This window comes from Microcaecilia unicolor, chromosome 4 (assembly GCF_901765095.1).
Source record: "Microcaecilia unicolor chromosome 4, aMicUni1.1, whole genome shotgun sequence".
NCBI classification, from domain to species: domain Eukaryota; kingdom Metazoa; phylum Chordata; class Amphibia; order Gymnophiona; family Siphonopidae; genus Microcaecilia; species Microcaecilia unicolor.
Genome location: NC_044034.1, coordinates 2,043,974 through 2,060,228, shown reverse-complemented (window position 1 = coordinate 2,060,228; position 16,255 = coordinate 2,043,974). Strand labels below are relative to the sequence as shown.

Below are 16,255 nucleotides of genomic sequence, written 5' to 3'. Positions count from 1 at the left end.
CACTGTTGGAAACAGGATGCTGGGCTTGATGGACCTTTGGTCTTTCCCAGTATGGCAATACTTACGTACTTATGTAAGGGAGATGATAAAGGGGATGGGACGACTTCCCTATGAGGAAAGGCTAAAGTGGCTAGGGATCTTCAGCTTGAAGAAAAGACGGCTGAGGAGAGAGATGATAGAGGTATATAAAATAATGAGTGGAGTTGAACGGGTAGACGTGATTCGCTTGTTTACTCTTTCCATAAATACTAGGACTTGGGGGCACGCAATGAAACTACAAAGTAGTAAATTCAAAACAATTCGTAGAAAATATTTGTTCACGCAATGTGTAATTAAGCTCTGGAATTCTTTGACAGAGAATGAGGTACAAGCAGTTAGCTTAGCAGGGTTTAAAAAAGGTTTGCCTATCTTCCTAAAAGAAAAGTCCATAAACTATTATTATGATGGACTTGAGAAAATTCATTGCTTATTTCTAGGATAAGCAGCATAAAATGTACTATACAGTTTTGGGATCTTGCCAGGTACTTGTAACGTGAATTGGCCACTGTTGGAAACAGGATGCTGGGCTTGATGGACCTTTGGCCTGTCTCAGTATGGCAATGCTTATGTTCTTTAGAGAGTAAGCAGGTTACTACCTGTGTAGTGAGTTTGTTGGATCATCTTGGCTGGGTTGTCAACGTGGCCAAAAATCAGGCTAGAGCCCACTCAGACCCTGGAGTATTTGGGAGTCTGGTTTCATACCTGCATAGGCAAAGTGTTTCTTCCAGAGCACCCGATTTTAAAGCTTCAGGCGCAGGTACGGCACTTGCTTCATCTTAGTCCTCCAGCTGCTTGGGATGTTTTGCAGCTTCTGGACTCCATGGCAGCAGTGATCGAGGTGGTGATATGGGCGAGAGTGCAAATGTGCCCCTTCAGCAGTTCTTGCTGTCTTGGTGGTCACCGTTGATGGGTGACCTCCAGTGGGTCAATCTCTTCTGGTGGCTGGACTCTTCCTTTTTGTCGATCGGCATGCCCCTGGACTCGCTGGACTGGACATTGGTTTGGGGACACATTTCCTGGGGCAGGTAGTGCAGGTGTGCTGGTCACAATGGAGGCGCAGAGGTCCATTGATTCGTTTTTCACTGGAGGCCTTCCATCCTTTTCTGATTTTATTGGACAGTGCCATGACTGTGGTGTATGTCAACTGTCGGGGGGGGGGGGGGGGGGTAACGAAAAGTCGTCCTTTGGCGCTCAAGACAGCCAAGTTGATGGCCTGGGCAGTTCATAGTTTGGTCTGGATTTTGGCATTTCATGTAGCAGAGGTATCCAATGTACAGGCAGATTACCTCAGCAGGAACTTTCTGGATCCGGGAGAGTGGTTGGATGCTGTGGGGGGGAGGTGCTGATCATGGATCTCATGGTGGGGGCCAGGAATACCATTTCTTTTTTTAAGACACTTTTAAGTTTTCCTGAGGCTGTTGTTGAACTGAGCCTGCCGACCAGCTCAGATTTGCTTCTTTAACCCCTTGCTGTCTCCTATTACTGCCCATCTTTCCTGTTTATTATAGTTCCAATTTTACCTTCCTATACTGTTCTCTTGCTCTATTTCTCTCTCTCTCTCTCTCTCTCTCTCTCTCTCTCTCGAATTGTAAGCCGCTCAGATATTTGCTTGATGTGCAGGATAGCAAATGTTTAATAAACTTTGAAACTTGGCCTCGGTTTTTCAGCTGCAAGAAGGAGCCAGTGTCATAGTAATATAGTAGATGACGGCAGTAAAGACCTGTATGGTCTATCCAGTCTGCTCAACAAGATAAACTCATTACATAAGGTATAATGTGATACTCTATATGTATAGCTTGTTCCCTTGCTCAGCAGTGGTCTTGCCAAGGTCTGCTGTATGGATGTCCAACCCAGAAGGAGGATGGCTTTAGCGTGACTGTTTTGGCTCGGAGTTGGCTATGTTACGCTCTCATTGAGTACAGTTCATTGGATATGGTCTGGAGCAGACACCAAGATAGGAGAAGTTAGGGCTTAGCTGGCAATTTTCTTTTCTTTAGTCTCTGCAGACCATTCCCATACCCTCCCTCATTCTGTCTTCATTTACCTCAGCCATGGCGTTGGTGGGTGCTCTAGCTGGATCTCTGTCTAGTTCTATCAACAAACAATCAAACAAAAAAAAGGTGAGACTCACTCACTGTGTTCTGATCTATGGTTCATGGTTTGGTTCTTAAGACAAGAAAAAGAAATCATAAGGAAGAGAGAGATAATGTCCTTATGGAACAGTGAACGTCAACCAGAAAACAAGTGAGGTTCACATACAGGCATAAACATGTTCTTTGTTGGTTTTGGTTGTTCTTTTCCCCCTTGGGGGTGTTCATTTTTTTTGGGGGGGGAGGGGAGGGGTCTGTTACCATCTTAGCTCTTTCTAAAGGGACTCAGGTCTACACAGGACTTTATAGAGTGACATCACTAAGTCTCCCCATCTGCTTGTAGGAGGGCACATAGCCACTCGTTGGGAATGGTCTGGAGAGACTAAAGGAAAGAAAATTAGCAGGGAAGCCCTAATTTTTCCTTCTCCACTTTTCCTCAGCTTCTCACTGTTTTGCATCAAACATTTTCAGAGATTTGCTTGTACTCTCCTTTGTTGCTTTACCATCCTCATTTTTTAGTGTTAGGAGAAGCTGCTGACACTATTCTATTTCCCCAGCTGGCACTGTATGTGCTGTCTTTCCTTGAGCCCCGAGACCTGCTGCGAGCTGCACAGACCTGTCGCTATTGGAGGGTTCTGGCTGAAGACAATCTGCTGTGGAGAGAGAAGTGTCGAGATGAAGGTACAGAATTCAGGTCAATGAGTGAGTGGCTGTGTCCCTTGGGAAAAGAGTGAGGGGAAGGAATGAAGTATGCTGGAACCATAGGGAACTGAAGAAGAGGAGGCAAGTGCTGTAGTATTTGAAGGGAGGGAGCACAATAGAACAGGCAGTATATAAAGAACGTATTCTTGAATGAGAAAGTGGCAGGAATATGGTAGGAGAGGAGATGTAGAAAGGAAGATGAAAAGGCTGTAGAAGGGAGTAGGGTTACAGCAGAATAGGAAGTAGGAGAAGGGGGAGGGATTGAGAGAGCAAGAAAGACTGCTAGAGGGGAGGAAGTGGAGTGTGAGGTCTGGTAGACTGACTAGTACACTTGGTGAACTGTGGACGGGTGTAAGAGACACATTGTCTGACAGGTTGAGAAGAGTGGAAGAAGGCATGGATGATTACACAGGAGGCAATGAGGGGAGGAGTGGTAGAAGAGAGGGTGAGACAGAACTCTAGAAATCCCTGGCACCAGATCACTATGGCACCGTAGGTTTTTATGGTATGAATTATACTGCCACCAGTCATCCTGGAACAGCCTGCCTCACAAAAAAGTCCGTGTGAGCGTTCAGGCTCCGTGCATGTCAATCTTGCTGTGAAAGTCTTGTGCTGGAAAGCATCCGCTCTGACTGGTGTCCAGCTGGGCTTTTGGAGGCTGATTGACGGGGAGGCAGGTATCTGCTTGAGTAGGGGACAACAGACTAGCTGATTAAGGTGGTGTGTATGGCTAGCAGAAGCAGGGGCTGGTTGAGAAAAAGGAACATTGATTCGTGCTAAACCCAGGGCCCACCCAGGAATCACTAGGGTTTAGGTAATCTTTCTACTACTACTAGATGTACCTGGGGCAATGGAGGGTTAAGTGACTTGCCCAAGGTCACAAGGAGGTGCAGTGGGAATGGGACCCAGGTAGCCAGGATCAAAGCCTGCTGCACTAACCATTCGGCCACTCCTCCACTCAGTTCATGGAACTAGGTTAGAACATAAGAACAGCAATACTGGGTTGGACCAGTGGTCCATCTAGCCCAGTATCCTGCTTCCAACAACGGCCAATCTAGATCACAAGTACCTGGCAGAAACCCAGACAGTAGCACCATTCCATGCTACCAATCCCAGGACAAGCAGTGGCTTCCCTCATGTCCATCTCAATAACAGACTATGGACTTCCCTCCAGGAACTTGTCCAAAACTTTTTTTAATCCCGGATACACTAACCACCATTACTACATCCTCTGGCATCGAGCTCCAGAGCTTAACTGTTCTTTCAATAAAAAAAATTTCCTCCTGTTTGTTTTAAGTATTTCCATGCAATTTCATCGAGCGTCCCCTGGTCTTTGTACTTTTTGAATGAATGAAAAATCAATTCACCTCCACCTGCTCCACATCACTCACGATTTTGTATACTTTGATCATATCCCCCCCCCCCCCCTCAGCCGTCTCTTTTCCAAGCTGTAGAGCTCTAGCCTCCTTAGTCTTTCCTCATATGGAAGCAGTTCCATCCTCATATTTGGTCGCTCTTCTTTGAACCTTTTCTAATTCCGCTATATCTTCTTTGAGGTACGGCAACCAGAATTGAACACAGTACTGAAGGTGAGGTTGCAACATGGAGAATTACAGAGGCATTATATTTTTTTGGTCTTAGTTTGCATCCCTCTCCAAATAATTCCTAGCATCCTATTTGCTTAGGCAGGAGATTTCAGCATGTTGTCTACAATGACACCTAGGTCTTTTTGTTGAGTGTTAAGTCCTAAGGTCTTCGTGCAATTTTTCAGAATCCACATGCGTTTTGACAGCTTTGAATAGTTTCATGTCATCTGCAAATTTAATCACTTCACTTGTCGTTCTGATTTCCAGATCATTTATAAATATGTCAAATAGCACCGGCCCTAGTATATATCCCTGCGGCACTCCACTGTTCACTCTCCTCCATTGAGAGAAATGACCATTTAACCCTTCCCTCTGTTTTCTATCCAATAACCAATTCTTAATCCACAGAAGGACATTACCCTCTATCCCGTGACTTCTTAATTTTCTCAGGTTCCTGAGGTACTTTGTCAAAAGCGTTCTGAAAATCTAGATAAACTACATCAACCTGCTCACTTTAATCGACATTGTTTATTCACGCCTTCAAAGACGTGAAGCAAGTTGGTGACACGAGACCTGTCTTGGCTGAACCCATGCTTACTCTGTCCCATTAAACCATGTTTGTCTACATGTTCTGTAATTTTATTCTTCATAATAGTGTGGCAAAATGGTGAATTTTCTAGCATATGAATTAAAAGAATATTTCATGAAGTATATTTCTGTAATTTGGTCAGCAGGTGATGCAAGTTTATGATTGTTCCTTCTTTAGTTTAACACAGAGAAGAAGTTAACCTACAGTGATGTGGCCAGCTACTTTTAAAACTTGTTGTTCTGGGCTCAAATTCATCTAGGATCTACTGGCTTTTGCCCCAGTCTTAGCCAGAGAGAAAAACACAAAAGGGACAGAAAATTTACTTAGTGTGTTCTTTAAACATATGAAGGATAAGGAGGGGAGGGGGGGAGTGTGCTGCAGTCGATCAACACAGTCCCAGAATAAGGACCAGAAAAAGCCTTAGTGAAAAAGGAACTTTTGAATTTTTGAGATGAGAGTTCAGCTCTAAGGGAGAGAGGTAGTGCATTCCAGAGGAACAAGGAAACAACACTGAAGCAGGAGTTATTGAAGGTGTCTAGCCAGATGTGTTGGTTGGACAGTTTAGTGAGAAGATGCTGATTAGAAGAGCGAAGAATATGTGAAGTACGGGAACGTTGTTCTCCCCTTTCCTGTAAGTATGCTACTGCTACAGATTGGTACAGGTTTGTGGTCGTGAAGGATAGCACACAATTACTGATAGTGACATCCTAAGGTGAAAAATTAGAAGAACATTCTGTGATGCGGATGGATGGATATATGGGAGTAAGCATCTACTAGCTGTGTAGAAACCAGCAGTTTGCAGTTTTGTCCCCCCAAGAATTTGTTTTGAGTATTTTTTTTTTTTCCTTTCTTTTTACATATTGATGTGAGTTTCCTGAGATCCAGTACTGGATGCGTTCCACCTGTTTTGTTGGAGATGAACTACCTGGAGTAAAATCCCTTCCAAGTTTTTAATAAGCCGCAATAGCTTTGCGGATACAGTGGTCATTATATTTCCTTCAGCAGCTGAGCTTGGTTTTGTAATGGTGTACATACAGTGGGGGAAATAAGTATTTGATCCCTTGCTGATTTTGTAAGTTTGCCCACTGACAAAGACATGAGCAGCCCATAATTGAAGGGTAGGTTATTGGTAACAGTGAGAGATAGCACATCACAAATTAAATCCGGAAAATCACATTGTGGAAAGTATATGAATTTATTTGCATTCTGCAGAGGGAAATAAGTATTTAATCCCTCTGGCAAACAAGACCTAATACTTGGTGGCAAAACCCTTGTTGGCAAGCACAGCGGTCAGACGTCTTCTGTAGTTGATGATGAGGTTTGCACACATGTCAGGAGGAATTTTGGTCCACTCCTCTTTGCAGATCATCTCTAAGTCATTAAGAGTTCTGGGCTGTCGCTTGGCAACTCGCAGCTTCAGCTCCCTCCATAAGTTTTCAATGGGATTAAGGTCTGGTGACTGGCTAGGCCACTCCATGACCCTAATGTGCTTCTTCCTGAGCCACTCCTTTGTTGCCTTGGCTGTATGTTTTGGGTCATTGTCGTGCTGGAAGACCCAGCCACGACCCATTTTTAAGGCCCTGGCGGAGGGAAGGAGGTTGTCACTCAGAATTGTACGGTACATGGCCCCATCCATTCTCCCATTGATGCGGTGAAGTAGTCCTGTGCCCTTAGCAGAGAAACACCCCCAAAACATAACATTTCCACCTCCATGCTTGACAGTGGGGACGGTGTTCTTTGGGTCATAGGCAGCATTTCTCTTCCTCCAAACACGGCGAGTTGAGTTCATGCCAAAGAGCTCAATTTTTGTCTCATCTGACCACAGCACCTTCTCCCAATCACTCTCGGCATCATCCAGGTGTTCACTGGCAAACTTCAGACGGGCCGTCACATGTGCCTTCCGGAGCAGGGGGACCTTGCGGGCACTGCAGGATTGCAATCCGTTATGTCGTAATGTGTTACCAATGGTTTTCGTGGTGACAGTGGTCCCAGCTGCCTTGAGATCATTGACAAGTTCCCCCCTTGTAGTTGTAGGCTGATTTCTAACCTTCCTCATGATCAAGGATACCCCACGAGGTGAGATTTTGCGTGGAGCCCCAGATCTTTGTCGATTGACAGTCATTTTGTACTTCTTCCATTTTCTTACTATGGCACCAACAGTTGTCTCCTTCTCGCCCAGCGTCTTACTGATGGTTTTGTAGCCCATTCCAGCCTTGTGCAGGTGTATGATCTTGTCCCTGACATCCTTAGACAGCTCCTTGCTCTTGGCCATTTTGTAGAGGTTAGAGTCTGACTGATTCACTGAGTCTGTGGACAGGTGTCTTTCATACAGGTGACCATTGCCGACAGCTGTCTGTCATGCAGGTAACGAGTTGATTTGGAGCATCTACCTGGTCTGTAGGGGCCAGATCTCTTACTGGTTGGTGGGGGATCAAATACTTATTTCCCTCTGCAGAATGCAAATAAATTCATATACTTTCCACAATGTGATTTTCCGGATTTAATTTGTGATGTGCTATCTCTCACTGTTACCAATAACCTACCCTTCAATTATGGGCTGCTCATGTCTTTGTCAGTGGGCAAACTTACAAAATCAGCAAGGGATCAAATACTTATTTCCCCCACTGTATCTATATATATAAAACTCACCCTCAACGTTCTATTTGCACTGACGTCACTGAAGCCAGGTTCGTAAGTTCGAGGCTCTGAAGCCACACAAAATCACAGTCTGTGGGCCCCGCCCTCGCATCAGACGTTATGACGTTGAGGGCAGAGCACATTCTCAGCTCCAACGTTGTACTGCACTGTAGCTCTGCTCCGCCCTCTCGTCAAAACGCGATGACGTCGAGGGCGGAGCACACGTTACTCTTATCGGTTCCTACTGCAGGGGCATTCACATGACGCTGAAATCTTCTGTTTCGGCAGGTCAGTGGAGTGGGGGGGCCTTCGGAGAGGGGGGAGCGCCGGCAGCGACAACATCGGTGGGGGTGGAAAGGGGTGCACTGGCAACACACACATCGGGGGGAACAGAATGGGCATGGACGCTGGGGGACGTGCCAAAAGGGCCAGGGTCACAGCACATTCGCACGGAGGCTGCAGGGGGGCCGGAGACACACAGGGACGGAGGGGAGCCTTGCTAGCACCTGTTTCATTGCGATTTGAAACTGGCCTTCGTTACTAGTAAGAACATAAGAATAGCCATACTGAGTCAGACCAGTGTTCCACTTGGCCTAGTATCCTTTTTCCAACAGTTGCCAATCCAGGTCACAAGTACCTGGCAGAAACCCAAATAGTAGCAACATTCCATGCTACCAATCCCAGGCCAAGCAGTGGCTTCCCCATTTCTTACCCCAATAGACTATGTACATTTCCTCCAGGAACTTGTCCAAACCTTTTTTTAACCCTGGATACGCTAACTGCTGTTACCACATTCTCAGGCAATGAGTTGCAGAGCTTCATTCATTGAGTGAAAAAATATTTCCTCCTATTTGTTTTAAAAGTATTTCCATGTAACTTCGAGTGACCCTTAGTCTTTGTACTTTTTGAAAGAGTAAAAAATTGATTCAGTTCTACCCATTCTACACCACTGAAGATTTTGTACACTACTACTACTACTACTACTACTATTTAGCATTTCTATAGCGCTACAAGGCGTATACAGGACTGCACAAACATAGAAGAAAGACAGTCCCTGCTCAAAGAGCTTACAATCTAATAGACAAAAAATAAAGTAAGCCTCCCCTCGGTCGTCTCTTTTCCAAGCTGAAGAGCCCTAACCTCTTTTAGCCTTTCCACATATGAGAGGAGTTCCATCCCGTTTATCATTTTGATTGCTCTTCTTTGAACCTCTTCTAATTCCGTTATATCGTTTTTGAGATATGGCGACCAAAATTGAACAAAATACTCAAGGTGAGGTCGCATCATGGAGCGATACAGAGGTATTATAGTATTTTTGGCCTTATTTACCATCCGTTTCCTAATAATTTCTAGCATCCTGTTGGCTTTTTTAGCCACCGTCGCACACAGGGTAGAAAATTCAGCGGGTTGACTACAATGATACCTAGATGTTTTTTCTTGGATGCTGACCCCCAAGGTGGACAGTAGCACAAGGTAACTATGATTTGGATTATCTTGTCCAATGTGCATCATATTGCATTTGTCCACATTTCATCTGCCATTTGGATGTAGTCTTCCAGTTTCCTAAGGTCTTCCTAAATTTTTCACAGTCCACATGTGTTTTAACAACTTTGAATACTTTTGTGTCTTCAGATTTAATAGATGTGACGAATAGAATTTGATTAATCACAAATATTTTTATTACCCATTTTGTCAGTGTTTATGGTTTTTCAGACATCCCTAGACAGAGAGTCTGCTTCTTTATCGAGGGTTGTCTGTACACAGTAATCAAAAACTTGGTGAGTTTCTTGAGGCAGAAGATTATGCTACTACAACTACTACTACTTAACATTTCTAGAGTGCTACTAGGGTTACGCTGCGCTGTACAGTTTAACAAAGGATAGTCCCTGCTCGAAGGAGCTTACAATCTAAAGGATGAAATGTCAAGTTGGGGCAGTCAAGATTTGCTGACTTGTTTTTTCTTTTCCTTGACCACTGTCTCTGGTTATATGACTGCTGATAACTGCTGGCATGCCTGTTGGGATTGCCATCTCTGGTATAGCTGGTAGTTCTTTGATAATAGGATCATTGAGTTTTCCTGGTGATAGTAAAGTGTTCTAAACTGTTTTTCGATAGTTTCTGGATGGCAGTGCAGTGGTCTCTTTTTTTTTTTGTTTTGTTTTGTTACATTTGTACCCCGCGCTTTCCCACTCATGGCAGGCTCAATGCGGCTTACATGGGGCAATGGAGGGTTAAGTGACTTGCCCAGAGTCACAAGGAGCTGCCTGTGCCTGAAGTGGGAATCAAACTCAGTTCCTCAGTTCCCCAGGACCAAAGTCCACCACTCTAACCACTAGGCCACTCCTCCACGCCTCCGTTGATGAATAGGCCACTTCTTTGGCTTTTTCTCTAAACAGATGCTCTTCTGAACAGGTGACTGGCTAGTTCCTGAATGTCCTCCCTCAATCCAGACATACTTAGTCACTCCTGCTGTAGAAGATGTTTTATAAACATCAAAGGCAAATCTTATGAGGTCTCTTAGAAGATAAATGGTTGTAGGCTTGATTACAAATCAGTAGGAAAGGTTACTGGTGGGCTGCTATGACAGAATTTAGCATGGTCCCTTGGAAAGCTTTCTTGCGACTATGTCTAGATTCTTGTGGTCTTTCCTGGGGATGTATTAAAATGGATCCAGAAACATTTCGACTTCTTCATTGCCTATTCCACAGTTAGAGAGTGGTGAGGCATTTGCAGCTTGTCATGACCTGTGCCTGGTTGGACTTGGTATTTTGTAGCCAGAGGTTTAGGGTAAGATGTTTTCCATATTTTATTTTGCTTGTCTGTTTAAGACTTTGTTTATCAGAATGGCTACTGTAAGTATCTAGGTACTTTAAGATGCCCTAAATCATGTTTCTAGAGGTTAGTGCAGTGGACTTTGATCCTGGGGAACTGGGTTCAATTCCCATTGCAGCTCCCAGTAACTCTGGGCAAGTCACTTAACCCTCCATTGCCCCTGGTACAAAATAAGTACCTGTATTTACTATGTAAACTGCTTTGAATGGAGTTGCAAAAAAAAAAAAAAAAGCCACAGAAAGGCAGCATATCAAGTCCCATTCCCTTCCCCTTATCAGGTGTTAATGGGTAGGTTAAACTTTGTCAGAGATGGAAGAAATGGTTTGGACTAAAGCCCTGAAGACCTTTACCCAGTTGGCCCGTTAAGAACAGAAGAATCGTTAGAAGGACCAAGTGCTGGCCCGTGGTGAGGATATATCATGCTGACTATCAGAAAACGTAGACTCTGGGGAGGATGCTTAATGAAATTGTAAGCCTGCTGATATATCATCACTATTTGATTATGTGGGCTGCCATGCTCGTACTTTGCACACTGCAGGAGGTGTGATACGTTGCTACATGAGTTTTTTTTCACCGATCTATTATTGGAGGGGGTGTAGAGATGAACATGGCTGCTGGTCCTTCTGATTGAGTTGCTAGTCTTAGAGTAGGGGAGTATTGAGTGATATTCAGGACCATTGTTAGGGGCCCATTGACATTTCAGAGCCCACTGGGCAACTAGCGTATCTGTTTCTTTGTTGGCAGGAGAGAGTCGCAGCTCCAGGGGTGCTTGGTGTTGGTGCTGCGTTTCTAGTGTTTGACAGCTGAGTGGTCTGTTTTTTGTTAAGAACATGATACGTAAGAGAGGAAGTTCAGAAAGTGCAGAAGCAGGTAGCCAAAAAAGAGCTCAAGAAGCCATCAAGAGTGGAGGTGTCATACCAGTACTTTAAGACCCGACACACTTCGTGTTTAACAAAGTTGTGATACCGTTACTCTGCCAGTTCACAGCAGCTTGCTTATTTATTTTGTATATTTGATATACCGCTAAATTGAGCCTAGATAGGCAACTAAGCACTTTACACCATAACTAAAAATAGCAGTGCAGTGCTGAGGAAGTAGGCCTGAAGATGACAGGGATTAGGAAAGGGAGCAGAAGAAAATACACAGGAAATTGGAAAAATTATAGATGAGCTTATACCCTAGCTGAAGGCTTCAGAAGAGCCTTAAATGACTGTAGAGGCATAGGTGTCCTGTAAGAAGGAGGCAACAGGTTCAACAGTTTCAGTCCCAGAGACGAAATCCCATCCAAACTGAAGGTTAACTAGGGTGTTACCTAAGTACATTCTACACTGCCTTGACTACTACTACTAATCATTTCTATAGCAGTACTAGACATATGCAGCTCTGTACACTTGAACACAAGAGACAGTCCCTTCTGGACAGAGCTTACAATCTAATCAGGACAGACAAACAGGACAAATAAGAGAGAAGGGAATTACTAAGGTGAGTGATAAAACATGGGTACTGGATGTGTGAATTCCTTCAAAAAGGTGGTAAATAAATGCTAATAAAAAATAAAATCAGCGCATTGTCTGAAGAAAGTGCGAGATGAATGCTAAGGGTGAAGGAACATGTAAGACATAATCGGAGAAAGAGTAGAAAGAGTAGAGACAGCAAGTTGGACAGTAGGGAACCAATAGTTTTAGTAAACTGGGACCGTGGCCGACCGGTTCTTGAAAACAAGCATAAGTATTTTAAAGCGAATCCTAATAGAGACAGGCAACCAGGGTTCCAGTTTAAGAGTGATGTGGTCAAAGCGGTGTGCATGATGGATGAGTTGGATTGAATCAGTTGAAGGCGCTTAATAGAATATAGAGGGAGACCAGCATAGAGTAAATTGCAATAATCGATCCAAGAGATAACCATACCAAGCACAAGGGAATGGATAGAAGACACCAAGAGAAAATGACGGACTGAGCGAATTCTGTGCAGCTCAAAAAAAGATGATTGAATCACGGCATCAATTTGAGTTTTAAATGTAATTTTAGAGTCAAAGATGATTCCCAGAATGCGAACGGATTCTTTGAAGGGAAGCTGTTTAGTATCCAGTAGTGGAGCGGAAGGTAAAGAAGACTGAGGGCTAGTTAAAGCAATAGCCTCTCATTTTGAGGCGTTAAGGGGCAAACCAAACCTACACCTGTGCGGGAAGTATCTTTGAAGAAATTCTGTGTTCCTGCCCAGTTTGTTGGCATCTTTGTTTATCCTTTGAGTTATAATCAGATTCTTTCTTTCTATTGATTGATCATTTGATGTTTGTGACTTCTGCTAGACCCCTGACGCAGGCAGTGTAGCCGAAACACAGACCATGTCAGGTCTTATCAATAAAGTGCTGGTGTGATGCCCCCACTCTTGAAGGCTCCTTATGCTCTTTTTTGGCTATCTGCTTCTGTGCCATACTGGAACATACCGAAGGTCCATCAAAGCCGGGATCCTGTTTCCAACAGTGGCCAATCCAGGTTAAAAGTACCTGGCAAGATCCCAAAACAGATTTTATGCTGCCTATCCTAGAAATTAGCAGTGGATTTTGCCAAGTCCATCCTAATAATGTTCTTGTGTTTGGGAGCATTGTGGCTGACTGAAATATTTGGCTTGGTTTTCCTTTCCTTCCTATTCTGCTTTGTTATAAATTGTAGCAACTCCTTTTCTGTTTTTTTTTTTCATTGTCTTGTTTCCTTTTCTATATTTTATTTTATTTTTTTTTTTTTTATTTTATTTATAAATTTTACAATTACATTCCAAAGCTGAACTTTGTCAAGAAATAATAAGTAATTTACATAATAAGGAAACATAATTAGAGAAAATATTCTCATCAAATTAGTGTCATTGTTTGTAGTCCTCAACAAGAGGGGAGACATTAAGTAAATCTTATAAGAGGATAAGAATACTACAAGTAATATATATGTTTAAATCAAGAATGCGTTGGGGTTGTCACTACTAATAATAATTAAAGTCCTTCCATTGGTTCCTGTGGTGGTTTAGGTAACCTTGCATTTAAAAAAGATCGCAATTGCAAAACATCAAAGAAATGAAATGTCTTGTTTTCATAGAACACTACACATTTACAGGGAAATCGAAGCTGAAACTTAGCTCCCAATTGTATAGTCTCTTGCCTCATCGTCAAAAACTTTTTTCGGCGCTCTTGTGTAGTCCTTGACACATCTGGGAAAATTTGAATTCTTTCTCCCAAGAAAACAGCAGAAGAAATTTGTTTTAAATATTGCCTCAAAATTGCCTCTTTGTCTGTGAGGAAAACGAAGGATACCAATAATGTAGACCTAAATTCTACCTCTTCCTGTGACTGCTCTAACAGAGCAGACACATCCAAGTTTTCCACAGCAGTATTCTCCACTGCTTTATCTTTTCCTTTAATATCTCGAACAGGCAATAGATAAAGTTTTTGTATGGGAGGAAAATTTGTCTCAGGATATTTAAAGACTTCTTTCAAGAACTTATTGAACAGATCTCTCAGTGGAGTAAATTTAACAAAGGGAAAATTCAAAAACCTCAAATTTAAATTTCTAGATCCATTCTCTAAGTTTTCAATCTTCCTGTGCATCAGGTCTGCATTTTGAAGTAATTTATATTCTTGTTCTTTCAATTGTGAGATAGAAAGTTCACATTGTTTCAGATTATTTGCTTGGGATACCAATTCTGATTGAAGGGTCTCTGTCTTTAAAGTATTAGTTTGAAAACTGGAAACTAGGGAAAAACATATTTTATGCAAGGATTCCATCGCCCCCCACAAAGATTCCAACGTCACCTTTGTTGGTTTCTCCAGAGGCTGTAGTTGCAGTACAGGTTCCAACCGTTGGTCCGCCATTTCCTGAACGGGCCGGGTTTCTTCTTGGATGTTAATCGGACTACTGCTGCTTCTGGGAGTAGATGTTTGATTCGGTTCTTGGCGGGAAATTCCCGGTTGTAGCAGCGCAACGCTAAGGGAGTGCTCCTTCCCCGATTCCCCAGCTTCGTACTGTGGGGCGGGACTTCCTTTCGCGTCGATACCTACTACTCGAGGCAAACACGGACTCCTTGGGCTGAGTGATAATTCACTCCCCTGATCGAGGCTCCTCTCCGCCTCAATCTGCAGGACGCCCTCTATATTTTAGACTTAAGTGCAGGGTATTACATTAAAAATATATAAAACAATCTGTATTTGGCAGTTACAGCTTAGCTGGAAGAAATGCCTTGTCCTGTGTTGAAATCTCAGAGCTGATGCTTAGTTTCCTTGGGTTTTACCATTTCTAAATGCTTATCCTAAGAGCCTATGGGCAAAATATTCCTATCTTTAAAAAAAGGTGCTTTTGGTAACCCACAAGACTTCAGTCCTCTGGTTTAAAGTTGTCTTTCCCTAATAACACAGAATGCCTTGTAAAAGGTTTCACACCGTTGTCTATTTTTCACATTCTGCATTTTAGATATACAGTTCTATCCAGTATGCAATATGCTTTCAATGTGAAAAAACCACCAATTCTATAAATATTCATAAAGTGATTAAGAACCAACACTTTTTTCATAGCAAATACTAGGGCCTGTTGGAATGTGTGCAGTGCTGAGTGTTCATTCTCTTCATATATTGCTTATCTCCGTCATGCCTTTGTCTTCAGGTCCTCTTCCTTCATCTTTTTGTCTGCATAGGCATTGAGGAGCCCCTGAGCCTACGACGGAAGCGCATGCTGACCCCCACCTTTATGTATAGCCCCTGGAAGTTTGCGTTCATGAGGCAGCACAAAATTGACATGAACTGGCGACATGGAGACATCAGACCCCCAAAGGTGGGTGACATTCTATGCTACAGAACTCTATTATCTAGATTGTAAGCTCTTTGAGCAGGGACTGTCTTTTCATGTATGGTGTGTAGCGCTATAGAAATAAGTAGTAGTAGTATTACAAAGCTGCAGCACAGGGTGCTTAGTATGGAGACTGCCTATAGCAGCAGTGACGAGCAGTGGGAGTGTCAGCCTGCCTCTGAATAGAAGGGGGGGGAGAGCAGTGGGTGAGGAGGGAACTGCTAAAAGGGGAAGAGAAAGCAGACAGGGATGATAGGGATCCAGATGGAGCAAATGGGAGGAGAGGAGGTTGAGGTACTTACGAAATGGATACTGGTCTGTCCCAGTATGGCAACGCTTATGATCTTAGGCAGCAGAGACACGGAGGACGTAACTGGCGACAGGGTAGCTCTCATCAGTGGTTTTGGTGGAAGGAAGATTCTTCATATGATGGATTGTAAATATAAATGATAAATTAGGTCACTGAAAGGGTTTCCCATCTATCCCTTATTTTGTGCATGTATCGATCTTTTGGTGTGATGGGTTGAGGGTAGTTTCCTTTTCTTCCCAAACTGAAAAGGGCTGTTTCTGCTTCTTGCAGTGTGACCCCCCCTCTTATTTGCTCCTCTCTGCCTGATGCCCTGACCTCTGACCAGCCTCTCTCCTCGTTGCAGGTGTTGAAGGGACATGATGACCACGTCATTACCTGTCTACAGTTTTGTGGCAATCGAATTGTCAGTGGCTCAGATGATAATACGCTTAAGGTGTGGTCAGCGATCACAGGAGAGGTGAGATACCTGAAAAAGCCTTCTGTCCTCCTTATGGACTCTACTCACCATCAACTTACTCACACGTGCATTCACATGATTCTGTACATTACCAGCCCCAACTCAGCCATGCATGCTGCAACCTTTAGTCTGTATGCACATACACGCATGGCCTTCACTACACCGCAACCCCCATCTACTCACAAAT

General features: G+C 43.5%; 1 protein-coding gene across 2 annotated transcripts in view; it reads left to right on the top strand.

The window, feature by feature from the left end:
- Positions 1–16,255, top strand: part of LOC115468238 (F-box/WD repeat-containing protein 7-like) — an 88,976-nt gene that overhangs the window by 58,114 nt on the left and 14,607 nt on the right. For both annotated transcript variants that reach the window (XM_030199776.1, XM_030199775.1), the window contains exons 7-9: positions 2,687–2,810; positions 15,150–15,286; positions 15,955–16,068. In XM_030199776.1, coding sequence (XP_030055636.1) covers positions 2,687–2,810; positions 15,150–15,286; positions 15,955–16,068 — 375 coding nt within the window. The remainder of the gene's footprint in view (positions 1–2,686; positions 2,811–15,149; positions 15,287–15,954; positions 16,069–16,255) is intronic.